We start from the raw sequence: 26191 nt of genomic DNA, 5'->3' as shown, positions 1-26191 counted from the left end.
CTTCAAGAGGCTCTGATATCTGTCACTCAGGCTCTCATTAGCAAATCAGGCTCCAGCATTAAGTGATGTTGCTATTAGGAGTGAAGGAGGCTGTTGGTTAGGCACAGTACTCCTATATTTGAAGCAGCTTCTGAGAACCGTAAAATCATAGGAGTAAAGTGAACAAAGACAATATTCTGTGTGGAAGAAAGAATTTAAAAATCCCACCAAAGTCAAAGCCCTTCAGAAAGACAGAGTAGAGATAAGAGAAGTTTGAGGAGTAACTTTCCTTCCCAGCCAACAGGAACATGGTTTCCTTTCAGGTACTGGCTGATTCTGAAGCCATAGATGATTTACATAGTTTAGTTAAGTCAGGCAGGGAAGGCAGACTATTAAATGTACAGGAGTGTTATACTGAAACAGTACAGAAAAAAAAGATGGAAATATTCTTTTACTAATTGATAGCTGAAAACACAAGCTGGTATGAGGGTCAAGCTGATATTATAGCGAAGGGGGAAAAAAGAGAGAGAGAAATATTGTTAAAAGATTCAGGAATAACCCAACTAGAACTTGCCAAAACAAGGAAGCCACTCTACCCAAACTGAAACTTAGGGGGCAGGGACAGTTCTGACAGATATGAGAGACAACATACAGAAAAAGAGATCTGTGGCAAAAATATCAGAGTCCGCAAAAACAAGACATAGTTTGTGAATAAGAGAAGCCAAGACAACATCTGGTATTTGGAAAAAGATACCAGAACTGCAATGGCTCACATAATTTTGGCATTTGCAAACTCTTGAAGGAAGGTACTGGAGAAAGTCCAGTACAAAGTCAATGGCCACTGCGTGACTAGCTCAGAGAAGGTTGTAGGACATTAGATAATGCTGCAGAGGATCAACTGACTGCTGAGAAAATGGGTTGTTTCATTCCAGTTGGACACAAATGTGCAAGACAGTTTGATCCTAGAAAAAGCAATATTTGTGCTACCTCATCAATATTAGCAATGACCACAGGAAACAGCCAACAGAAAAGCAGAACTCTTCTCTGTACTAAGGAAATGTAAACTAAGCATTGAGGTAGATAAACTAGATAGATATATTGTGTAGCAGTACCAAGAGAAAATATCTGCTGTGGTAAAAACATGTTCCTGGGTCTTCTTAAGAGTGTACACTCACTGCAAGGTTATGGGACAGAAACAAATGAAGACTTCGATGTAAACTTTTAGAGGCAAGCAACTTCTCTGAGTACACAAAACTCAGGGAGCCCAGGCACATGATATTTTACGCTCCTGGGAAAGTGTCGCTGGAAGCTACTAGAATATTTGAGTAAAATTATTGTTTGAGAATAAGCAGAAGAGCCAAGAGTCAGTTCAATCATCGGTTCAGATTAAGGGAAAAACGGAGCTCTTCAGCTGTGTATTGGTACCTCCATTCTCCCCCGACAAAAGACCCCCCAAACCTTCAAATGTGCTCACTCACGCAGCCAAAGAGATCAGCTACAGAGATTCATTGGGAGAGTAGTGTGCGATATGAAGATAATGCTCAGTCTAACCATCCGATACTGATCTGAGAGGACAATGGCAGGGAACAGACCTTAGGGCAAACCACAGTAAAAACCAGGAAAAAATTAAGGAAGAAGTTAGAGGTGCCAGACCCAAGGTGTGACTGCAAACTTAAATCTCAGTTCCCTTGGAGATTTCTAAGGTGGGTACCAGCACAGCCTTGACAGGTGGGATGCTGAGGTTTCTGAAGACTCACAGCTTGCTGTAGTGGCCCAGAGCATCCTGAACACCAACTGAATACTACCAATTAGTTAACAGATATTTAGACCACATAAAATGCTGGATTAAGTTAATGTTTTGTGGGAAATTATTTTTAACATAACTTATTATGAGCAAGTTGGAATGTCATATGTCACACAGTCTCATATTAAGTAAAGCTGGGTCTGTCAGACACCTTGGTTCCAAGCAACTTCTGCATGGCAGAGGACTGGATGCTACACTTGCTTTTCACATGTTTCTCAGTGATGACAGTCCTCTGCCAAAACTTGCAAGGTTGTACCGATATCAAGTTCATGGTGAATAAGGTAAGACTCTGCTCACTCTGATGTAATCTGAAATAAATGGGATGGACAAATGATCAGATTAAAGAAGTGGGTCAGATCTGCCGCTGGCGCCGCTCCACTGACGTCAATGGAACTAAGCTGATTTACACCAGCTGAGTATCTGGCCTGGAGGTTTCAATGTATTTAGACAAAATAAATGAAAATGCACGTAAAAAGCTCCCCTTGGAAGATCCCAAGTCCAAACCCCTGCTTCCTAAATAGAGTAAATAAATTACAAGAAAGCAGTTACTGCAGACATCACTCGTTACAAGTCAACAATGAACAGAATAAAGGTCATGCCACCCTAAATCTTTAATTGCCCCTTACACTCCTGAGTGAGAAAGAAACTGATAATTCAGCACAAAATCACCTTAACTCTGACCCAAAACAAATATCTTAGCAGTAACCGTTCCTGGAATGAACAGGTGCTGTCCTTTGCCTCATGAAACATTAACTTCAATCCACATCAGGCAACTGAGGCTACAAAATAAAGTTTAGCTTCTGCCCAGAACTGGGTCGTACCTTTCTTGCTGAAGAAAAGCAGTGTTTGTGGTCTATATACAGGAACACAAACACTTTCTGAAAACAAATCTACACACATAGATAAACCTTCAGGTGTTCCTCAGACTTAAGTTCACACCCCCACATCCTTATCCTAACTCTAATACAATTTCCTTTGGAAAATGTCTTTATAATTGCTGTTCTCCTAAATAATATGTTGAAAATATTGCAGTCGGACAACATGTGTGCATTGTAATACTTCGTAACTTTGTCCCTGATGAGGAAATATTTAGCTGTTGATAGTGCAAAACAATCATAAGAAATGGAAAATCAAGCATATTATAATGAAATTATAAATCATACACATTTCTTTCAATCCAGGAAAAACAGGCCATATCCTCAAACGTTGCCCTGCAGAAATTACATAGCTTTGCCACACACACCAAGCGAGTGTTTGCTTTGGTGCATTTATCATGCCAAAAAATAAAACATACCCTCAGTTATTTAAGGATAGTGATCTAGAGAGGCGGGATTTCAGACAAGTTTAGATAGACTTATTTTCACAAATGACACCAAGCTGCATGTATTCCATACAAAAGCACTCTAATCTATGTTTCCAATTTACTTCAACCTTAGCAATTCCTGGGTGCTTCTGTTCACACTGTGTTGACTCATAGCACAGATGTTTCTGCTGAGGCCTAGAACAGAGCTGGAGACTTCTATCGTGTTTTAAAAGTCCATCAGAAATCATACATTCAAGAAGCAGTCAAATTGTCTTGCTGGACATACAGACTTAGTCTGGCATCTCCTAAGTTTCTACTGCTTGTGTTTGCCACAATAAACTTAGGTGTGTTTCACATATACAAACTCCCCCCAAAATATTTGCAAAGTAAACAGTTTTGTTTATGTTTATATTTACATTGTTGATTTTTTTTTCCTCACAGAAAAATAGCTATTTTCCACTTCTATACTTCAGCTTCAGTTTTGAGGTCTTACTGATTCCAGCTTTTTGCTGTCTTTGGGACTCAATCTACCCCTGCTTTGTGCTACAGAGAGCATGAGCAAGGATGCAAACCTGGGAAGCTGACTTGCTAGTCTAATCATCCCCTACCTGCAATTATCGAAGCCTTCTTTCCTGGTGTGTGTGTGCACACTAGAAACCCGCCTCTCCAAACATCCACCCTGGGTAGTTGTATGCAGAATAAGTCTTATGTTGAACTTATGCTGCCAGCATTCCTAAAATGCTACAGCTAAGGACAGAATTTGACCTATAGCACAGTGGAGGAGAAGTTCAAACACAAAATGAGATATCCATTCCACAATCTGAATTCCAATAAGCAATTTCCTTTTCCCAGTGTACCACAGATTCTCATCAGATAGGCAATAACAGACAGAAACCTTGCCAGTTTTTTATTTTATTTTTTTATAGCCCATAAAATTTCTTCAAGCAATTGTACAGATTTCAGGCTTCCCTTTGATCGCTCTTCGCAACAATGACTCCGGGCTTTTGCCTAGGTATGATTCCTCAATCCCAACACATACAATGGAAGTGCCCTAGCCCACAGAAAGCCTTCTCATTAAAGCTCTAATCTGTTCCACTACATTCTTGCAAGACAGAATTATCCAGCTTTAAAGCATGCCTCAATAGTGAGCCGTAATAAGACTGATAGGAACAGCTTAAGTAATTGGATTGCTATATGGTATTGAATGTCTGACAACAAAAGATATCAATCTCTATTCTACTACTGAATCTTTGTTCCAGCAATGAATTCATTTAGTAATGCACTTGGAGGCTTGCAGACCCTGCAGGAGAAATAACAGACTGCGGACACAAAAGCAGGGCCATCTGATGAGCACAGAGAAAGCGACTGTGCCATTCCAAGAAGTTAATTACAGTGAACAAAAGCACAAGACTATGACTTGTTGACCATTACCATAATCACATTACTATAGTCGTCTTCTATTCCCAGCAGCAGAGGGTCTATTCTTTCTTTCCATTTGGCACTGTGCATCATATTTGTGTTTTGTCACCTGAAATGTATTGTAGAACAGACCTCCCTCTAAAGATAGCTGGAAATGTCACACTTCTGCTGTGGTGCTGTTTCTTTTACAATTTATTCTTTGAAGGATGATTTACAAATACTCTAAGTAGATTACTTTTTTTAAACTTTGAACAAAGACAACAGCTCCCAAGATTTTCTGCAAATGAAAATTTGTAAGAATGATTGCCTATGAAAGCTTGTGCTTATGACATATGATACTTCTATGATTTATGCATATTATTGTAACTCAGACACGATAGAATTGTTCATGACATACTGTTTACACTCACACCACTTTTGGAGCTAAACATATCTCACACTTGCATATAAACTAAAAGAGGGTAGGTTTAGACTAGATATAAGGAAGAAATTTTTTACGATGAGGGTGGTGAAACACTGGCACAGGTTGCCCCGAGAGGTGGTAGATGCCCCATTCCTGGAAATGTTCAAGGTCAGGCTGGACGGGGCTCTGAGCAACCTGACCTAGTTGAAGATGTCCCTGCTCATTGCAGGGCAGGTTGGACTAGATGACCTTTAAAGGTCCCTTCCAACCCAAACTATTCTATGATTCTACAATTCTATAATATTTAACAATGTTTAAAATCCTTCTGGTTACTCCTGATTTACTCCACAGTAAGGTCCCTTCTAATAACACGTGACAAACATTTTGCTTCAGACAAAAGCAAGTTCTAAGACCTTTAAAATGGATGACTTGATGGAAATAGCACTGGGACCCAGTGTTTTCATATCTATTAGACATAGTAACATACCAGGGGGCTAGGATACCTAGAATCGAGGGAGCTGGGTGGCATCCATGTCTGAGAAAACCCTCAGCTTTCGATTCCATATGCCAGGGGACAAATTTTCCACTGGTGTACATCAGCCTAGCACAAAGTTAACATATCTGGTTCCAATAACTCCACACATTTCATACAAAATACAACCAAAATAAAATGTAGCTAGATCTCTTCTTCTTCAAAGTAGCTTAAATGGCACAGTGAATTAATTCCCAACCACTCAGAATTACTCAAATGGTGCTGTGCCAAAAGCTGTATGAATTTATTTTTTAACACTAAGATCAGCTTCAGCAGAGTAGTAAGTACTTCCCAGTTTGGAGGACTGGGAGAAATGGGATTGTTTGCAGTGGAAAAGACCAGAACAGTGTCCATTCCTCCCAGAAAGCTCCAGAAACAAGATTCCCAAGTGCTCTCCAAGAAAAGGGAGATATGAAGAAAAACATGGGAGAATATCAAGATCACCAGCTTTCTCTGGTGTTCAACCAGTGGCCAGGAAGAAAATGGTTAAGCAGCAGGAACATGCCCTCAATCCATCATGGATTCATAGTTTCTGTACAAAGGGCCCAATATCTCTGCTATTTAACTGAACACAAGGATCATAAATTAGCAGAACAACACCTTTTAACTAACCAGCCAGGGTATCAAGGGTGCTGTCATAGGAGCAACTGAATTGCCAAGTGCTAATTGAACAATCAAGCCTCAAAAGAAGCTCTGGTCTATCCAAACCCTACCTCACCCATGGTTGGTCAGGGAACACCTTAGCTAGTCAGTACAGCCGACGTCCTGCCGCTGTAGTGAACCGTCTCTGTCACAGTGCAGCTCCCAAATGAAGGACAGGGAGGTTTAGTGCAGCATGGTTCTCCAGACCTCAGCTGACCAGTGTAATTTCTACTTTGCTAGAATGCATCTCACCCAAACCGATCCTTTTCACACCCCAAAAAAATCCCTTGCGGACCAGCCAAACCCTGAAAAATTTCAACCAAAGCAGGACATGTTATTGAACAAGAAACTCCTCAGCAGAGCCCTGGGGAGCCCACTGGATGACCACAGGGCAGTCTGATAAAAATCACCCACCGTTGACTGGAATCGCTCTCTGTGGTACAGTCTGACACACCACAGCACATTTCCTGTCATACGCAACCCATATTCCAGCAACAGCCCATCAACACCAAAACCCAAAAACACCCAGCTCTCCTGAAGCATTTCCCCCCTCCAGAATGGCAATGCGCTACAGAGCACTGGCCACAGAATCCAGTGTTCAGACATGGAAACTGAGGCACTATATGGCAGCGTGGCTTACTGGTTAGTTAAACCTGGAGAGGACGGTGGGGTCTCTGCTCACCAGGCCTCTCTTCTTTCAGCTGTGAATTCAGGAATCCCCAGAAAAGTTTTGTTTGAATTGTGACAGCTTCTAAATCCAGGCCTGACTTTTTAATAGCAGCACTGCTGGTTTGGATACACTAAGCAGTATAGACACTTCCCTATGCAGAGTAATGATTAAAATCAGCAGTGCTGTAGGCTCTCTTGAAACTTGCTGAAGATTTATTCTTTAAACAAGAGAATGATTTATTTCAACAATTATCTTCAGGCGGATTAAATTATGTGCTTTCAGGGCTCGTATTCACCACAAAATTAAGAACACTGGGTGCCAGCCATGGAAGCCCCACGATCCTTTGAGACTCGGCACTGTCGGAGACTCATCCCGACCCAGGAGAAAGAGCTGTCTCTTTCCCATGGCCACAAAATGCCATCCCTGACCTTCTGCTTGGCTCCACCATTTGCACAAATCCTTTGGCTTCCCCCTAGTTGACCTCCTGCAAGTTGCAATGGACATATAAGGCACATGGCTCCCCAGGACCACACCAGGCATGCTCTGGGTCGGTGTCACAACAGAAGATTTAGGCTCTGAAAGGACTGACTGATTACAAGCCAGATGCACCAAACAATAGCATTTCCTAAGAGTATCTGTTTTAAAACGCTCTAAAAGACCGAAGATTTTTCAAGGAAGCAGTAGCTTTCAATGAGTGGGAAATCTCCACCAGGAACACTGAAAGCATTTTTTTTTTAAGAATAAAATTTAAGAAAGCTTTTCCTGCATCTTACGAGGGAGGACCCTAGCTTCAGCTAGCAGTCTAAGAGTATTTTTAACATCATGTAAGGCTACTTTTTGGCTTTGATGAATCAGGCTGAAAGTTGAGAGGGAGGGAAGGTGTTGGTGAATTCTTGCTGATAAATAAGAATGACTCATGCCTTTCCCCCATTGCCAGAACCCAGATCTCTGTTTCATAGAGAACCCTCGAATGTTGATTCTCCTTTTCCCACTCCATTATTTCGATTTCCCTTGATTTCAGCTTCTGCTCCCTTTATGGTTTTACAGCTTTGACTCAGTAAACAAAAGCCAGTTGTTCTGTGTGTACTGGACGTGTTCCTGTTCTTTTCACCACAGACCAAGATCACTTGAAATGAGCCATTCACACTGCCTAATGCTCAGTGTCAGCAGCAAGACACTCTGAAATATGGAGTGCAAGCCTTCCTAAAACATGTACTCCAGAATTAAAGATACCCAAATGTACAGGAAACATTAAAATTGTAATGTGATCATCCTGTAGAAGACCACAGGCCCTGAACCAACAGATTTTCAGTTCCACCATGCTATGAGTCACTATCGATTTACCTCCAGCAGCAATATGAAAGATCATGCTCAGGCTGAAAACTCATGCTCAGTGCTGCAGCTCTCCTGTAATTTAAATATCTTTATTTTCACTCAGCTGTAATTATTAAGTAGTAGCAGCCCAGCATGCCTACTTGGCTCAGCCAAGCCATGGTTTTCTTAGCAACAGAATTCATTATTCTTCTACTTTGATAGTCTAAAACCTAAAAAATAAGAGCCTTGGATGGCATAAGTGTTGTACAATCTAGATGGTTGTGTATAATATGTGGGCATTTAGTATAAATTTTATTACTTTCCAATACAATACACAATATTGTCGCTACATAAGTTCCTTGTCTGAAATACTGAATCCACAGGAAGGAGAGAAGAGAGCAGAAACAAGAGGGGTCCAGAGATTGGCAAGTGAAGTGCCCAGAAGCTTAAAGAAATATCTGGAAAAAATAGGCTGAAAACACTAGGATTATCATTGCTAAATGAAAATGAGATGAGAGTTACGTAACAGATCAAACATACAGAAAGTGAGCCATGTCCTCTTCGGCCTCTCTCATAACAAAAGACAAAGGTTCTGCCAATGAAGTAGAAAGACAATATTTAAAAGTGATTTAAGAAAAGTCTCAATATGAGTAATTAATCTGTGGAGCTCTCTGCCAGAAGAACAACTGGGAAACCAAAAATGCTGCATTTCAAAATGAATTAGTGTTATTTATGACAAGATACAACTAAATGGTTATAAAGCCCTGTGATTCTGATCCAAACTACTAACTAAAGGCTCAGGATATTCTTTTCCTTTAAGCAAATAATTAATTGCTTTCTAATTTCTTTGCCCCTTGAACTGACCAATGCCAACAAATGTTATCGCACCGGATATCTTATCTGGTATGACAGTGTCCGTGCTTCTCTATTGCTTTCCTTCTAATGTAACTGACTTCTCGATAATATGGTGATACTAATAGCATTTTCCTTTTTTAAAAACAGTCCCCTTCAAGCTCAGACTTGTTTGAAATCTCTTGAATGCAGGACTTTCATTGTGAAAGCGCTGCTTATACGAAAATTATTCTGATTATAGCTTTTTGTTGACAAAAAGCCAATGACTATTTTGAGTGAGAATACAATTCTTGTGCTAACATATATAAGCGTAACAGATACTGTGAAGGAACCACACTGTAAAAAAAGCAATAGCTATATTAACGGTTACGTAAAAGCAGCTGTTTCTAATGTTTAAGGATCTTCTTTACAGGCTTTTGAGCTTCTGGAAGTTTGGGGGCAATGGTTTATTTATTTTTTAAAAACCTTGAATTATAGACTAATCAGTTTTAATTGTGGTCAAAGTTATCAAATATGTAATCATGCTTTAGAAAGCTGTGTCCTGATGAAAAATGTGTAAAATAAAGACCCCACAGGTCCTTTTAGATCCGTTTTTGAGCTATGTTTATCAACACTGGTGGAGTCATCAGAATGAAAGATGTAGTCAATATATGGGGCACACAGCAAGGTATTTCAGCCAAAGAACCTCAGACAATTGATGTCTTCAGTTTCATGTTAGAGTATATATTGCATTTCCTGCCTGGGTTGTTTTTGTGTAAGGTCTGGGCTAAGTGCTTATTCCTAAGCAGGCTTTCTTATGGAATTTAATTCACTTTATGTCTCCACGCCATTTTTCTGTCCCAACTACTTAAACTCAGTTTTATTGACTAGGGATTGTCTCGTGATTAATATAATTGATCTCTGATATCAGTTATCAGTGCTAAGCACAACCATCACAATCATACTGGAAGCTGTCTCACAGAAATCAGCCTTTCACTCTTCATCTCTGTATAAGGCCTTCACCAAGCGATTTGTTTTCCTTAAAATATTCCAGTTCCACTATGACTTTCCATATATCTGAGGCCAGCTAAGCACAGTGGAACAGTATAAAAACTCCTGGACTCAATGAGAGATTTTCTAGCAACTTTGAAATACTCTATAAAATTACTCAGAAGTTGTCCAGCCTGCTTTAGGGGTGGTCTACTCCATGCCTTTCATCAAGGTCTCTTCAACCTTTCTCCCATCAATGAACTTCCTCCCAAAACTCTGCAAGTCCAGCATCTTCTCCTCTGGTGACCAGGATCACCCGGTTAGCCACTGGATGCAGAGTGCTGACTGAATTTCAGATCTGCTGCCCGTATATCTACCAAGAACAAAGGAGGGCACAAATGTAAATTTCTTCTGTACTTGGAAGGCATCACCTTGGGAATAAATTTTGCAAAAATTCTCCTTTAGTAGCAAGTTTTCCTTAGCAAAGCTAGCTTGGGGATAATCCTCTTTCAACAAAAACCCTCACATTTTTTGTAACCTGAAGTCACAAAAATGAAAACCACATTTGAGTAGAAAACCAGAAGTCACTGTATGGACATACTCTTTTTAGAACACCAGCTTTATTTTGCTGGTTCAGGTCTGACAGCTTTGCATTTTGTCACTTGATGTAGATAGGTTCAAACAACCTAAAACCAAGCCATGCACAAACTTATGTAGAGCAACAAATCTTCCCAATCACTTGCCATCAATGACTGCAGTGCACTCACCCTGCCTACAGAGCACCGTAAGCACTCTTTCTAAGGGAAACATCACGCTTAGAATCACAGCACAGTGAACTGTCAAGTCTTATTTCCCTTCTTAATGGGTTAGCAAACGGGCTGATATTTTTTTTTACAAGCATCTAACTTGTGAATTGATACTGTTTACTCTTGGCTATTATTTTTAAGGGAGCCTACTCTGGCCACAGTACAAACATCCCGTTTGCTGCAGGCTGCCCCTTTGTCTAACAATCTGATACATGGAGCCTATTGACTGGTCCACTGCTCACACAGAGATGAGCTTCCCCAGATGCAGAGCTCAAACTTTCACTAGTCTCCATTCAGGCTAAAAGTGGCCACATTTAAAAAAGTTCAAAGAACTGGCAAACAATTCCAGAGTCCTAGAGAAATCAAAAATTGCTGGAGGAAATTTTTGTCTGGTGCAAACAAGCCTAAGAAAGCATTGTCTTCCACCTACCCCATAACTATCCCAGTGAGAGTCTTTAGAGGAGTAGCATTTCTACAGTAAACCGCCCTTCACACAATGAGCCAGCATCTTTTTGTGCACAGCCAAGGGGAAGATGGGAAGGTGCGACGTATATCCTATGACCTGTACAGGATGGGTGCAGTGGGGCCTGCCCTTCCGGATGGCAGGCTGCTCTGGAAAGCAGAGAGAAAAGGGGCTGCTCTACGTAAAAAAAAAAAAAAAAAAAAGAGGAGGAAGTAGAGTCTTTCCAACTACCAGGACAGCGTCAATCCAGCTTGTGTCCTGTCCTCACATCTATAGAGCCCCAGGGAACCCGCTCTGCTCCAGCCTTAAGCAATATGGACCAGGGTGCTTTCAAAAGGTATGTGGCTGCAGAAATAAGAGATGGGGGGTGAGAGGTAAGAGAAACATTCAGTTCTATGTAAAGAAATGTGGCTTATAAAGAAATGTTGCCTTCTCACTTGTTGGCCTAGATGAAATAAATTACCTTTTGCACAAGAGAAGAGTTGTTTCCTACCAAAGGTGAGGTAAGTGCCTAACATGCAACTTCTTCAGCTGGAGAGGCACATGGAGGAAGCTAGCAGGACAAAAGAGACAGGGAGAGAACACAGTGATCCCAGAAATCCCAGTTTTCATGGCTGTTGGACAAAGGACCTTCTCCCTTCTGCAAGGTCCTTCCTCTTGTATTGAGAATTCTGTTAATCAATCAAAACCCTGAAGAGTTCAGGAATTATATGCCCATCACTTCAGGAAGATGCATTCAAGAAAGGACTGGACAAGTCATTAAGCTAAAGAGCGACTTCACTGCAACAATTGCCAAATCCCTATCAATTCAATTTTTACAAGCATTGAGTATTGCCGCAACGTATTTACTTAAACATAAGTAAAACAATGAGTTTAAAAAGATTTAGCAATCACTTTCTTTTTGTATTTTCTATTAAAAACTGTTCTGAGGTAGATTTTTATTCTCTTATATAACCCATTAAACAAATGCATTCCAATTTAACCAGCTCATACCTATATACATTCAGAACTGTTCTGTTCTGAAAGTATGAAGGTTAAACTACCTAAATATTGAAAGTTTAGTTATGGAAGATGACTTGATGATGTGCCTTCACAGCATTATGGGCAAGCAGTAAAACAAACAAGTTTTGCCACAGACTTAGACAGAGGGAGGCTCAGGGAAGCTAACGAGAGAAGGAAAGTAAGAGATAAGGTAGAGTGGTGAAAGGCAAAAGTTGGTATCAGTGAGATCTGGTGCCGAGTATGTCCCTTATATGCTACGTTGCAAATACAATGGACATGCAAAAACAGGCTGGAAAAAATCCTCTGAGGAGAAAAATCTATACCCTTATATGCCCCTCTCAAGTATCTTCTTTAGCAATCTTGCATTTGGTTTCAGTGTAACATGAACAGACCTATCTACTTACAAAAGCTCCCCTCTTCCCACCAGCCTTGTTTGTTATTTTATGTGTTTCTGCATCATTTGCAGAGTTTGCTTTGATCTGCATTCCTCCTGGATGTGCGGTTTCCTTTTCGGCTACCAAAAGGAAAACTGTTTGGTTTGAGAATTTGCTTATTTTGAAGCTCCGCTGGCCCAAAATACCTATTTTTAATCCAAATGAGCACAGCTCAGTGCTTTCAGCTCTTCAGCACTGGTTGCCTTCCTTTCAGGAAAAACCTCTTTGAAACAATAAGTGACCTCTTCATACTCTAATAAAATTGCCAAACTGTAATCCTAGCTGGCATGAATGAGAGCATTCTGTTTGCTACAGCTGAGTTTGAATATTTACACTCATGTGGAATCTGATCCTTGAATTGCTTTTATTTTATCAGCATCCTGAAATGGTCAATATTTTGTTCCACACTTGACACCCAACAGCATATACCATGCTGCTCTAAAACATCATCAGAACAGGTAATTATGAATTCTCTCAATATTTCTCTATTCTCTCTTCCACTGATGGCAGAATTCCTGCTGCCTCCAAGGTTTGGCTGGGCTCTGGTGCATTTGTAATACGCCCATAAATCCTTCTGCATACAATATGTGATGTTGAATGTAAAGTCTGAGCCATTTTAATCCTTCCTCCTTCTCTAACAAGCATCACAATGCCACCACACTAGGAACAGTCCATAGACAAAACACAGTTCATAAATAACAGGTAAACAATCTTCAAATGAGAAGAGAAGACAGGACACATCCTTGGAATGACTCTTTGACTGGGAAACAGGATATATTCTTCAAGGACCTTGCAGGAATAGTCCCAGAGGACAATTAGAGATTAGATCTTCTCTTCTATGGGGTTAGGCCACAGGAGTTAACTTGGGAAACAACTCAGATAAACAAAGCTCTAGCAAGAGGAAGGACACTGTTAGATTTTGCTTCTGTGTCTTTACTAGACATGGGCCTTCGTGTCAAGCTCCACATTAAGAACCTAGTTTCAGATGGTAACAGAGCATTAACTGACATCACCAGTATTGGAAAGGAGCAACCCCCTATGATTCTGGAGACTAATTAACTATTCTGAGAATATTCTTAATGAGATAGCCTAGAATTAAAGTATCCTGATCCACTGACTGAAAGTAAGGGCACATGTGGTTAGTATCCCTCAGCAAACACACAACCCCTTCTACAAAAGCAAGTGCAGAAGCTTGGAGATTTATGCTCTTTTCATCTGCAGCCTGGTGTACTATATGCAGTCAAAGGCAGACACGCTTTCTATGAATAATTTCTGTTTTAAGAAAAAATCGACGAGGGAAATTTGTATTCGAGTGCATGTGTGCACACAGACACCACCACATGTAGAGCTGCATAAGTAGTGGGGGAAACAGCGTTCCTACTTTGCCAGAAGAAAAACATTCCTCATAAAAACACAGCTATGCCCACTTTACCAGAGTAAATATTAAGAAAACAGTTACCAAGGATGAGTAACTGAAACGTCTAAGAATAGCTCCCCTTTTTCATACAGATATATATGAGGGGAAAAAAAACAAATACAAGGAGCAATGTATATGCCCACCCTTGTAAGCCTATATGAATTATGAAGAAGCTTTGCTGGAAGAGGGGACACATATATAGAAGATCCAAACTTCTAAGCTGCTCTGTATCAAATCTAAAATTAAGAAAATGGAAGCTGTTTCCTGCTAAGTGTATGTGGATGAGGCTATTGCAGATTCTAATGCAAAACATAGTGGTTTTCTGTACGCACTCTTTTGAAACACATTTCTCTGTATCTTTAAAATATGAGACTTTAATAATAAGGATACATTAGAACATAGTGATGGCACTCTGTGTGGTTCATTCTGTGAAGCCAGGTTCCCCATCTCAGAAAGTGAGAAGATTAAAATATGACAGAAGAGAATTAGCACTTGAGGCACCCAAATAGCAATGTCAGTGGATGATCCAGGGAAACACCTGGCTTCTTTTTTCTAGATTTAAATTTTCTAGAAACATATAGAAACTGTAAATCTCAGATAAATAAGCTAAAAGCAGGAAACACCACATGTCCCAGCTGGCAATGCATTACAAAAGCAGCACATCAGGGTTACCCCAAAGCAGACCCCTAGGAGCAGTGTCTGTCCTGCTGCCTGCACCGCAGTGCCTCAGCTGCGCTGCCTGCCATCTTCTGCCTTGCCAGTACCACAGCTTGCATCATTAAGACTTGAAACTGATCCACTTCAGTGATTAGGCTGATCCAAGGACACGGACAGAAGAGCAGGATTTAATGGGCAGGCGGGCAGGAAAAGTCTTTTAACACTTAGAAAACATTGACTTGGTGGAAGGAATTGGCTAGCTCAAGGGATTAGTAATGAGATACTGAGCCCCTTAGCTCTAGGTCACCACACTGAATCTGGTCCAGGTCAGTAGAAATCAAAAGCTGTTGCTGTTCGGTGGCCTTCAGGAAGTCAGTTGGTGGTCCTACCCCAGCTACTACTGGCAAAATATCTGTACTGCCATTACCGACAGCAGTTGGCAGCACTTACAGGAAAGGTTTAGGATTGGCATGGTACAGGAAAAGACTGAGCAGCGAAAGATGTGCCAGCAAACGCACTAGGCTGGAACTCAAGAAATATGAGAAAAAAAAATCTCCCTGATCATCTACAGACTTCTAGTGTGGCTTGGGGCACGAGATTAAGGACCCTGTTCAAGAAAACTTTGTTTCCTTGCTGTTGTGGTCTTCACAAGGCATTTGTGGCCTCAATGTCTCTGAAGGGCATAGCAATTGCTGAATTTCAGATCCCCACCTTTGAAATGGGAGTCACTAGCTCACAGGGTTGCTGCAGGGAGATCCTGCAGTAAAGGGGTGATTAGATACAAAAGCTAAACAAGAAACCAAGATGGGTGAGCAACCCTTTCTACCTAAAATCAGCTGCCCTAACTCCAAAGCAAGGCATTCGCTGAGTATGCACAAGGCTCCCATTTGCAAAGCTCTGTGTTTCATGTGCTTAAAAAGAACAAATTCCCCTTATAGCAAAAAGTACCTACCCCCAAAAAAACCCCATATTTCCACTGTTGTCCAGCAGAGCAGCATCAAAGAATCCAGCTGCTCCCAGCTTTTATCCCACCTAGGATGAAATTCTAATGTCTGTGTTGTGCAGGAGGTCAAATAGATTATCATAATAGTCCCTTCTGGCCTTAAAAACTATGAAATTGGAGAGTGAATCACAAGATATCGGTCACTATTGAAAGCAGGACGGTAGGCAGCATAGCTCAGTGATAGGGTGTGATATGGCAGAGTAAATCCGATGTTCTTAGGCCGTGTGAAGCTGGGAAAATGACATTTTGCCTTCTTTGTTGCCCCTTTGGGACACTGAGAGAGATGCAGATTATTATAATAATAAGGCCAGTCCACTCTCAACGCAGCCTAAGAATATTGCCTCTTATGGGAGAGAGTGCGTGAAGGATTGAGAAACACTAGTTATTTTCAAACTGGATTAAGTCTTTCAAAAGCTAATAGGTTTCCAATGAGCTGTGGTGGTGCTGCTGCAGCTGCTCTAATTTGAGAATAAAAGAATGCAGGCTTTGTGCCTAGGGACCTGTTATTGATCTGAGCAAGGAGGATGGGAAGGAAGGGGGTAGAGGAGGGTTATCCTCCTTTCAGCTGGGCTGGGGGCGTTCTTTTCAAAGTCACATTATCTGCTAGTAACAACAAAGCCTAACCCCATGACATGCTGCTCTATACAGGATTGCACTTGTTGAGAACTAAAAGCATTAGAGAAAAAAACCTCCTCTGGCAACCTTGCGCAGCTAACTTCATTGAGGGCCCACGAGACTCAACAGATGGGTCTCGGGACTCCCTCATTAGGAAACGCGCCTGTCCCTTTGCATCTGGTGCCCCGCTCTGCTCTGTGCCACGCACTCATTAGCATTGCAGGCTCACAGATTCCTTAGCACGTGCTTCCAATAAATATTGGAAAGAAAGGAGGGGAGGGAAGCCACTGCTTGGAGCAGCAAGACGAGCGGTCACCCACTAGGCTGGGAAATCCTTCTACACGCACACACACTCCCCTGCAGCCCCAGAGGAGGAAGGACAATAAAAGGCAGCCAACCACAAATGTGCATTTAAAGGGACAGGTGTGGAATTGCTTCTATTCAAGTTGTGGCAGATCCTCATTCGTTCCCCTCTGCCACAGCAAATAAAAATCATCATTATATATATAAAAAAACCTGGCAATTCAGGGCAACACACAGATTGTGGATCTGCGAGAGTCTGTGGCCCTTTTCAGACATGAAGCGGATGCACGCTGGGTAATGCCATTACCTTCAAAGAAATTAATTGGTTTTAAGGGTCCAATTCTGCAGCCAGGCTCTTTCTTTCAGGTCTTCACCAAGCATGTCTTGCCACCACAGTGCCACAAATCGGGGACGTCCTTCATCACACTTGGAGTGGTCCATGACTCAGGGCCGAGATCAGCAGCAAGTGAAGGGAAAATCATCTCCCGTGTGTTTGAAAACTTTGTGAGACCGAACGGCTGACAGGGAGGCAGGAATGTAAAAACCTTCCAGGTACTGTGGAAAGAGCAAAGGAAAACCTTTAATCAGGGAGGCAGGGTGACAGGACACTGTGTCTTGCTCATACTCCCAAGAATAAGGCTTTTTATTTGCCATCTCTCCGTGATGCCCCTAGCCTATTCTTACTCCATTCCTTCTCATTCTCTCTCGTTCCCGCTGTTCTGCTAGTAGTTGCAGACACTTGGATCACCCCTAACTCCAGAGTGGGACTGGGAGAGGCTCAAGCGATTAACTGCTGAAGTTGATACGGACCTTGTTCAAAATGCAGTGTTTCAACACCAAAACTCCCAAACCAGAGCAGACTCAGACTCTTCCAAATGCTGCTGGCTGGGACGTACAGTCCTGTCACATCTCTTGCTGCATGATCAGTGACAGAAAAGCCCTCAGTGCACAAACAGGTAACATCTGCATGCCAGTGGCACTGTTGTAACATGCAGAATGGTCAAGGTTTTTTTTTTAATTCCTGTGTAAAGGATGGCCATAGAGAAAGCCATTTTTAGCCCCTTTGCCTACGACCTTGTCTTTATCTGTACCACCAAGGATGCTAGCCACCCACTGGGGCCTCTGCTTTATCTAAAAATATTTAGCTGATACAAAAAGGTTTCTTCTGCCAGAGAGCAGGCAGTGCCAAGAGACTAGAACAACACAGGCCATTGTGGCACTGTATATACCCCTAACTCCCTGGAGAAAGGTTTCTGCTGTAGATCTGCAGGGTCACTCCCACCCCCCCAACTTTGAGGCTCAACTCACTGGCCATTCCTGCATGTTACTTAAGCACACCCCTAACGTAAAGATTTTTGTTCTTTGATTTAGGCACATTTCTATTTTGCACTGAGTCTGGATTTTAGTAATCCTAACTCCTCTAAACGCTTCTTCATGCCAAATAAAGCAACTCCCCTTATAGCCCACATGCAGGACTAAGTAAACTCAAGGCCCAGAATATTAGATCAGCCATGGAAAAATGGCACGCAAGGGCAAGAAGTCATATACTGTACACCCAAATTTAAATTTGCTAATTGCAGCCCTCTTCTTTTAAGTCATTTCCTTAGCTAAATGACACCCCTGTATTCTTCAGTCTTGCATCTTTAGGATCGTTTGTGATTGAGAACGTATTGAACACATACTATCGTATGCATTTAACAATGAAGAGAAAACAATCTACACGAAAAGAAAACTTCAGACATTTTGATGCTTTCATAACAAGAAAATGTAACTTGATCTGAGCGCTTAACTCAATAAAGTCGGCTAAAAGAAGCACCCTTGCCGAAAACTGTGAGGAAAACCCTACTAGAAATGTAAAAGCATCAGTTGTTTATTGGAGACAGGGCTCAGCCTAGGTTCCAGTGCAGCCTTTTCTACGGCTGACAAGAATAGCTGAGGTTACTGCTTATCAAATGAAAGTGTCATCTTGTCCGTGACAGACGCGCCAGCGCTGCTCAGTGTCATAGTCTTTGCACCTACTGGAAGCTACTCTAGCTTGATAAGCTGTACCCCTACTCAGACCTAAAACTGTAGTCTCAGCTCTCCCCCGTTTTTAGAAAGCAGGGATTTGAGGTCAAATCACTGGTGTACAGGAATCCCACCACTGGGAACGATAACTGAAGGACAAAGCAATTGGGTTCACAGGTTAACGTGGAGGCATCCGATCCTTGAAGAGTTAACAGAGAAACAACCAGAAAGCAGGTTTTATATGGGTATCAATAAAGAAAACTGACGCGAAAACAGTATTATTCTCTGTAATGGAGTAAGGTCTCAATTTTAAGCTGTGACAGAAAGCAATAATGTTATGGATTCAGTTAATTACAGCTGGATAAAACTTTAAAGCTCTACAATAGACATATTTTTTGGCTCTACAACTTTTAACTCTTTCAGGGACTTTACTGGTTCGCACTACAGTCATTTCTGAGTACCCCACAGTCTTCATTTTTTAGTCTCGGAGTATCCTCTGAATTAGATTCAGTGCCTCATTTTAATTCCAGGGAGCTAAGGTACAGAAAAACTAAGGGGGGAGTTTCCAAGTCACAAAACGCACATGCACAATATACACAACAGAGCTTTAATGTTTTAATTCTCTTAAGCGACATGCTCCAGGGAAAGAGGAAAGTAAGTGCTTGTAGCAGCAAACTGCATTTGAGTCTCTGGTCACTAGAGCATCTCCTTCTCCAAAATCTTTTGTCACATTTGGAAAGCCTGCCTGGAGAGGCAGCTTTAAGAAATTGCCTGACTCTGAAGAACTGAAGCTTTTATGGAAGTAGGCATGCACTGCTCGGTGTTTGGTAAACTGTACTCTTCCTCCTCACCTCTGCCACTTGCTGAACTTTCTCATCGGAGGTAGTTTTCTCTCCTGATCCATTTGTGAAATAGTCTAACACGGGGTGTGGCCTCCCCACAAAATGCTTTCTAATTAGCTTCTAAACATTAAATGATTATGGAAGTGCAATTCCCATTCCACTCAGGTGATGAAAAGCTTTACAGGAGTTCAGTCTCACTTTGTAATTAGAGAAATTAGCTTTCTAAGTTTAGATCACTCAACTGTGCAAATGGGTTCATCTGCTGGAATGTGTTGCTCTGAAACGTGTGTCAGCCAAGCAGCACGGCACAGTCCCTATCTCTGCCTCCGCGACACTCGCCCAAGTGGGGAGGTCAGTTCCAGTACAGCAAGAGGAAAATAAAGTGTTATGGATGTACTATAGGAAAGGCCTTATCTAAAAGCTCACTCCTTCGTGATTGACTGTAGTGATATCTTCTTCTCTGTGCAATAGGGAAGCTTAACTCCTAGATAAAGGATTATCCAAGGGGGTGAAATTTTCACTCTTTCACTCAGTTTGTCCAGAATTATACCTAAAACTGCCCAAAATGAATTTTAGAGGGTGGCTAATTTAGAGAAGCAGAACTACTTTTACAAAAATCTACGGAGAAACAAAGGGCTCCTCTAGCCTCTCCTTTTGCTGTGAAATGAGGTCATCAAGCTTTATGAATTCTTTATGACTACAGATTCCACATTCCAACGGATCCTTTTCTGGTAGCCCTTTCTACTGGTTTATTGAAGGCTGATGCAGGATCAGGCCCCCATGATTATGCAACCGTATGGATCTGCATTACAGCAGTAAACACAAGTTCAGTCACTGACTTGAAAATGAGATGGATCAGGTCCCTGAACGAAGAATTTTTCCAGGGGCGTCATTCCAAGCAGGTATCACAAATCTAAGGAAATCCTGTGGGATTGTTCACAGCCATGATTCAATGAGTCACTGAGCTTTAAAAGGAAATTACAACTTTCCTGACACAAAGAATTGACTTCGCGGCACCTGACCCTCGTAAGCCAGGCGCTCCCTCTAAAGGCTGTGATCCTCGTCCCCCCGAAGCCCCGGGCATTCTCCCAGTGGCTTCGACAAAGCGGGATCTAACTCTATATTAGGGAACTGATTCAGGCCCGAAGCGAAGTACTGTCTGTGACACTGGACCTTGGCACACTAGATGTTTATAACAGCTTCTAATGTGGATGTAATCTAATTATGTCAGAATAGGAAGATTAGCAGGAAGTAACTTTACGCAACGTAAAAAGCTGAGCGCCAGGCATTGAGAAGTTCTTCACCGGCCTCAAAGGAAGACACGTCGGCTCTGCACCTCGTGAGACATGAGCATGTGCAAGCAAAGCATTGCAGCAGGAATTTTACATGCACCAGTCTTGGGCTACTCAAAGCAGCTACAATTCAGGCCCCCTGTGCGCAGGCAGCGCTTTGGACATTGCTGTATATGCAGTGAAACTGGCGTCTTAAAAAGATCCTCAGGCTGCGCGATGCACTGTGCTCACTTGGTTTTCAGTGGTGCTGTGCAGTGGCTAAAGATCCGGCCTTGAGAGCTCCGTGAAGAAAAGCAGGAGATGGATAGGACTTCAAGAGTCAAATTCTGGCCTTAATAAGTTAAGGGCATTTTGCTACTGACTTCTCTGAGGTCAAAATTTCTTTCAGGGCTGCGTGGGAGAGGGTTTGCAACGCGCTTCTGCACATGACTCGCACTCTGCCTTGGTTTACCTATCAGTAATACTTTGCGTCTGAAGGCATTGGGAAGCTTAATTCATTAGTGCTTGCAAAGCATTTTAAGTTGTTGGACAAGTAATTCTGTTTGAGGGCAGCTACACTGCTGAGTCACAAGCACTGTGGGAACCAGAACTCTGGATTTCCTAAGCGCTGGAGTCAAACAGGTGGAGTAACCTTTTGCAGAAAGGCCAACTCCAGACCTGCCCTAAAGGTACAGAGCACACCAGCAGGCACCAGGGTATTTAAAGGCCCAGAGGAGCACATGTGTGGCACTTGTGAATGAGTAACATTTAAAGAGGCTGCGGAAGCTAACCAACACCCACTGAAAAAACGAAGAGAGGCACTGGTTCGCGTCTCACCAAACTGCAGCCGCTTTGTGGATAAAACACAAAGAAGGTTTACCAGCCTAAGAAAAGTGAACGACTCCAAGTAAGGAACGACTGATACTGTTAGAACTTCCGGGCTGAATGAGGCTGGAAGGAGCATTCGGCAGCCGTGTACCTCACAGGCATGCCAAAATTGCTGGTATGTAATCTAAGTTTTGAACTTAGAAATGGGAAGTGATATGCAGGAGTTTGATGAACATACGAGCGTGGTTCTAGTGTCAGGGGCACAAGCACCGCCGGCTTCACCGCCTTAGATGCTCTGTAAGAGGATGGACCTTACCACAGCCAAGAACACACATGCACTTTGCTTTTGCCATAGGAAACGAAAACAAAGGAGAGAAAATTAGGTCAGCATTCTTGTTTCCCTCTATGCCACTGACTCTGGTGTATAAAATAGACATTCACACATCTACTGCGTTAAATCAGGGTAGAATAGCAGATAGGGACGTAAGAATAGCTGTTCTGGGTCAGACCAAACGTCATGTAAGCCAGGTTCCTGTCTCCAGTGCCTCAGGAAGAAAGGGACAGTGATGCAGTGACAGTTCCCAGCACACTCACTCGACTTCTAGATCAGCGGCTCAGGGACTTCCCAAACCAGAGACAAAGTTAGGCGTGGTTTGTGGTGGGTTTTGGTTTTTTTTTTGGTTTTTTTTTTTTTTCGTTCAATGCACTTTGATGCGTGGCTCTTCCTCTGGGAGTTAGTCTGGACACTTTTTGCTACTGTGCAAACTGTCGGTCTTCTTAGTGTCCTGTGGCAAGAAGTCCCAGACATAATCACCTGGCTATGTGCCTGTGGTCCCTGCTCCTGAAAGGATGTGGCTGACAAACCCCAGCACTCACTTGGAAGCTGGGCAGCCGGGCCGTGTGTCTCCAGCACCGGGAGAAGGTGAGCCCGATGGAGCCTCTGCACTCAGCCAGCGCTGTCCTCCCTGGACCGCTCAGCCTGGAGCTGTAGCTGAGGGATGTGCCCCGCTTCCAGCTCTTTCCCTCCTGAACCACGGGAGATCCTTGGCGGTGCGGCCCCGTGTTAAGGAGGGGTCGACGAGTCCCACGGGGGCGACTGTCACCTCCGCTTCCCTCAGGAAAGGCGCCGGCCAGGGCAGCGGCCACTGCCTGAGAGACCGGGCCGTCCGTCCCTCCTTTCCCCTTGGGGAGCGAAAACCCGCTCCCGGGGAGCGCCGCCACCTCAGCGGCCCCGCCGTCCCCTCAACGGTCCCTTCAACGGTCCCTCAACGGTCGCGCTCGCGCGCCCCCCGCCCCGTAACGGCTGCGCTGCCTCAGGTAACGCGGAGCGGGAAGGCGGGCGGCTGCCGCCGGCCGAGGCTGGGGGAAGTTTTCACCGCCAAAGCGACCCCAAAGGCTGCGTTTTCCCTGCACGCAGCCCCGAGGAGGCGAGGGCTACGGCTCCGGCCCCGCTCCCGGGCGGGGAGGACCCGCACGTCCCCTCAGCGAGCGGCGGGCGGGAAAAGCCCTCTCCTGCGCGCGGCGCTGCCTCAGCCGCGAGCGCCGCTGACGGAAGGCGCCCGCCCGCCCGCCCGCCGCTCCTGGGCCGCCCCGGCGAGGCCGCGGCAGGCGGCCGCTGCTGCTGCAGGTAGCCCGGCAGGCACCTGCGGAGCGGGGCTTCCCGAGGGAGGCGGGGCGGGGCAGCGCGGCGGGCTACGACCCTCGGGGCGGCCCGGCGTCCGCCACCTCCCTCAGGAGGAGCGGCCGCCGCCCGCGGCCGGCTAGCCCTCCTCTCCGCACCCTCCGCCTCCTGCTCTCCGGCTGGTACCTGCCTTCCCCTACTCCTGCCACCCCATTCCCCTCCCTCCCTCCCTCCCTCCTCCTCCTCCTCCTCCTCCTCCTCCTCCTCCTTCCCCCCTCATGCATATGGATGGACGCATGCGCGGGCGGGCGGCCTCCCCGCCTGCCGCCGTGGGCTAGATGAAGCCGAGCGGCGGCGGGGCTCCCAGACGGGCGGCCGGCTCCCGGGCGGTGTGTGTGCTGCATGTGCGTGTGTGCGTGTGCGTGTGTGTGTGTCTCGGGGGGGGCGGGGGGCTCGCCGCGCCTCCACCGCGCGGTGGCCGGCGACCTGAAAGAAATAAAAGGATCGGGATAATAATCGCAACAATAAAAAAAAAAAAGAGAGAGAGAGGAAAGAAAAGGGAAAGAAAAGAGGGAGGCGAGAGAATAAGGAGAATAAAAGGAGGCTGGGCTGCTTTGCATTGAAGACCGGGGCGCTATTGAAAGCGCTTGAAAAGCGGCGTTGTTCGGCGCGGGTGCGCGCCGCGGCCGGCGCGGTATATTAGAGCGGGGCGGCGGCGGCGGCGGGCAGCAGCGGCGGCGCCTCCTCCTCCCCTCCTGGCCCTCCCCGACCCATCCCGTCCCGGAGCGGAGCGGCGGCGGCCTGCAGGCGGGCAGGCGGGCGGGCAGCGCGGCGGCGGCGGCGGCATGCGTGCGCCCCGGCGGGCAGCCGCGGCGGCGTGCTCCCTCGTCCTCCTCCTGGCTCTGCTGGGGCTGCGGGCAAAGGTACGTTCCCCGGGCACGGCGCGTCCTGCCGGGCTGCGGCCCCTGGCAGGAGGGGAGGGAGGGAGGGAGGGGGGGAAGCTTCAGCCAGGCTGAACTGGGCTCTCGGGTCCGCCGCGCAGAGCGGATTGCGGTAATTTTGCCGCTTTTCCGCGAAACGCGGCTCCCGCAGTGATTGCGGTAGGTGGCTGTTAACAAACCCAAACCTGCAGTGGTGCACGGGGCGCTTTTGCAAAGCTCCTCCAGCGGGAGTGGACTTACCGCTGCGAACTTCTCTGCGGGGATGGCAAACGCAGAAGTCCTCCTTGCAGCAAGAATTAATTCACTGGGAATAAAAAACGCAATTACTGCAAACCGCTTTTTTTCCGAAATTACTTTTTTTCCCTTTTTCTTTTTCCTTTTTTTTTTATTTAAAAAAAAAAAAAAAACAAAACAGGGCTAATTGCAGGACTCTTGGGGTGACTAATGAGCAAGGTCTGAATCTCAGCTGGGCAGCCTTGAACGGGGAGGCTGTTTTCCCTGTCTCAGCTGCACCGCGGAGAAGGCAGAGGGGTTGCATTGCCAGGGTGCTGTAGATACATCGTTTTGTTGGGTTTGTCCTCGCGTATGCACTCTTGGGTTGGTTTAGTTTTATTTCCTAACGATTTAGAAGCCTTCCTCACACACACAGTGTTTTCTGGAGTTGGCACTTAAGGTTCGTTTTTAGTATTAGTGCCATTATTTGGTTGGGATGACTTATGACCCTTTCTCATGGATGTCTGATAGGGAAAAGCTTGGAGTGGTTACTTTTTTGTTTGTTTGTTTTAATATTATGTGTGTGGTTCTTGCAAGCACACTTAAAATGACTTTCTCCTGTCTGCAGAGTTGTGGTAGATTGTGTTTGGGGAAAAAAGTGAGGTAACTGTCTGTTTCTTGTTTCTTGTTTTTTTTTTTTTCTTTTGTTTTTTGTTTTCTCCTCCGGTTCTTTCTTGGGATTAACAGGTGACTTTAGCATCAGGACAGTTCGAGTTGGAGATCTTATCCATGCAAAATGTGAATGGTGAACTGCAAAATGGAAATTGCTGTGATGGCACCCGAAACCCAGGAGATAGAAAATGCACCAGAGACGAGTGTGATACCTATTTTAAAGTTTGCCTGAAGGAGTATCAATCGCGGGTCACTGCTGGTGGTCCTTGCAGCTTCGGATCCAAATCCACTCCCGTCATCGGAGGAAATACCTTCAATTTAAAGTACAACCGGAATAATGAAAAGAACCGGATTGTTATCCCTTTCAGCTTCGCCTGGCCGGTGAGTGCGTGGCCTGCTCTGGCTTTGCCTCTGTTGGACAGTCCTGGTTGAGATGGCCCTAGTGAGCCGAGCTCTAACTTCTTGTGCAGGGGGAAAGGGACCAGGATTGGGGAGGGAGCAGGCATCTTGGCAAGAGTATCGGGAATCCGAAGCACAGAAATGAGTAAAATGTGGTGGTGTTTTTGTTTTTGTTCCCTGGGGCTCACAATGCACAGCCTGTTAAATTTGAAAGTCAGATGTGCAGTGAGGGGGATCTAAATGGGTCAGGGAAGCAAACCCAGTATCTCTGCACTTTACGGCATGAATAAGTCTCTTGAGACTTAGAAGGTCAGAAGTTCATTTTTTTCTTTTTTTTTTTCTTTTTTTTTTTTCCTAACCAGTGAAGTCTTGGGCTTAAGCCAAAAGAGCAGTGGGTTAGGGGCTGTAGAGGGATCCCGTGTGAAAAGTGTGTGTCATAGCTGGCCTCCTTCCCTGGAGCGTGTTTGGGAAGGCTTCCTGCTTCTCCCAAGGGAAAATCTCGCTGCACTGCTTGGTGTTGATGGGAGCTGCTGTTGCTGCTCTTGGTGAACTAGTTGCCAGCTTCCCTGGGAAGCTTGCTATGTTTTGAGGTTCTTGCCGACTCTAGAAGCTGAAGACTGAGAGAAGCCTGGCCTTAGCTTTTGGTCTGTTTCACCCACTCTTCCCCACAGCGCACCTTTTCCTGGCTACTTGCCTCTGCGGTCCAGAGATTCTGGCTTCCCTCTAGTTGTGTGCAAAACTTGATGGCTCAGGGAGGCGGGGCTCTTTGCCAGGCACTTTCCCAGCATCATCCACTCGCAAATACTGGTC

General features: G+C 44.5%; 1 protein-coding gene across 2 annotated transcripts in view; it reads left to right on the top strand.

Annotated features, from left to right (window-relative positions):
• Nucleotides 1–21665: 21665 nt before the first annotated feature.
• JAG1 (jagged canonical Notch ligand 1) overlaps nt 21666–26191 on the top strand; it is a 38533-nt gene continuing 34007 nt past the window's right edge. Inside the window, exons 1-2 of one of the 2 annotated variants that reach the window (XM_087773686.1) lie at nt 21666–21710; nt 25058–25363. In XM_087773686.1, coding sequence (XP_087629812.1) covers nt 21696–21710; nt 25058–25363 — 321 coding nt within the window. In that variant the 5' untranslated portion in view covers nt 21666–21695. Of the gene's footprint in view, nt 21711–23462; nt 24080–25057; nt 25364–26191 lie in introns of those variants that run through there. The other variant, XM_087773685.1, reaches the window with a different exon arrangement.

This window comes from Nipponia nippon, unplaced genomic scaffold (genome assembly GCF_047370975.1).
Source record: "Nipponia nippon isolate SJK-2023a ecotype South Korea unplaced genomic scaffold, ASM4737097v1 scaffold_4, whole genome shotgun sequence".
Taxonomy (NCBI): domain Eukaryota; kingdom Metazoa; phylum Chordata; class Aves; order Pelecaniformes; family Threskiornithidae; genus Nipponia; species Nipponia nippon.
Note: the sequence above shows the minus strand (reverse complement) of the source record. Positions and strands in the feature narration are given on the sequence as shown.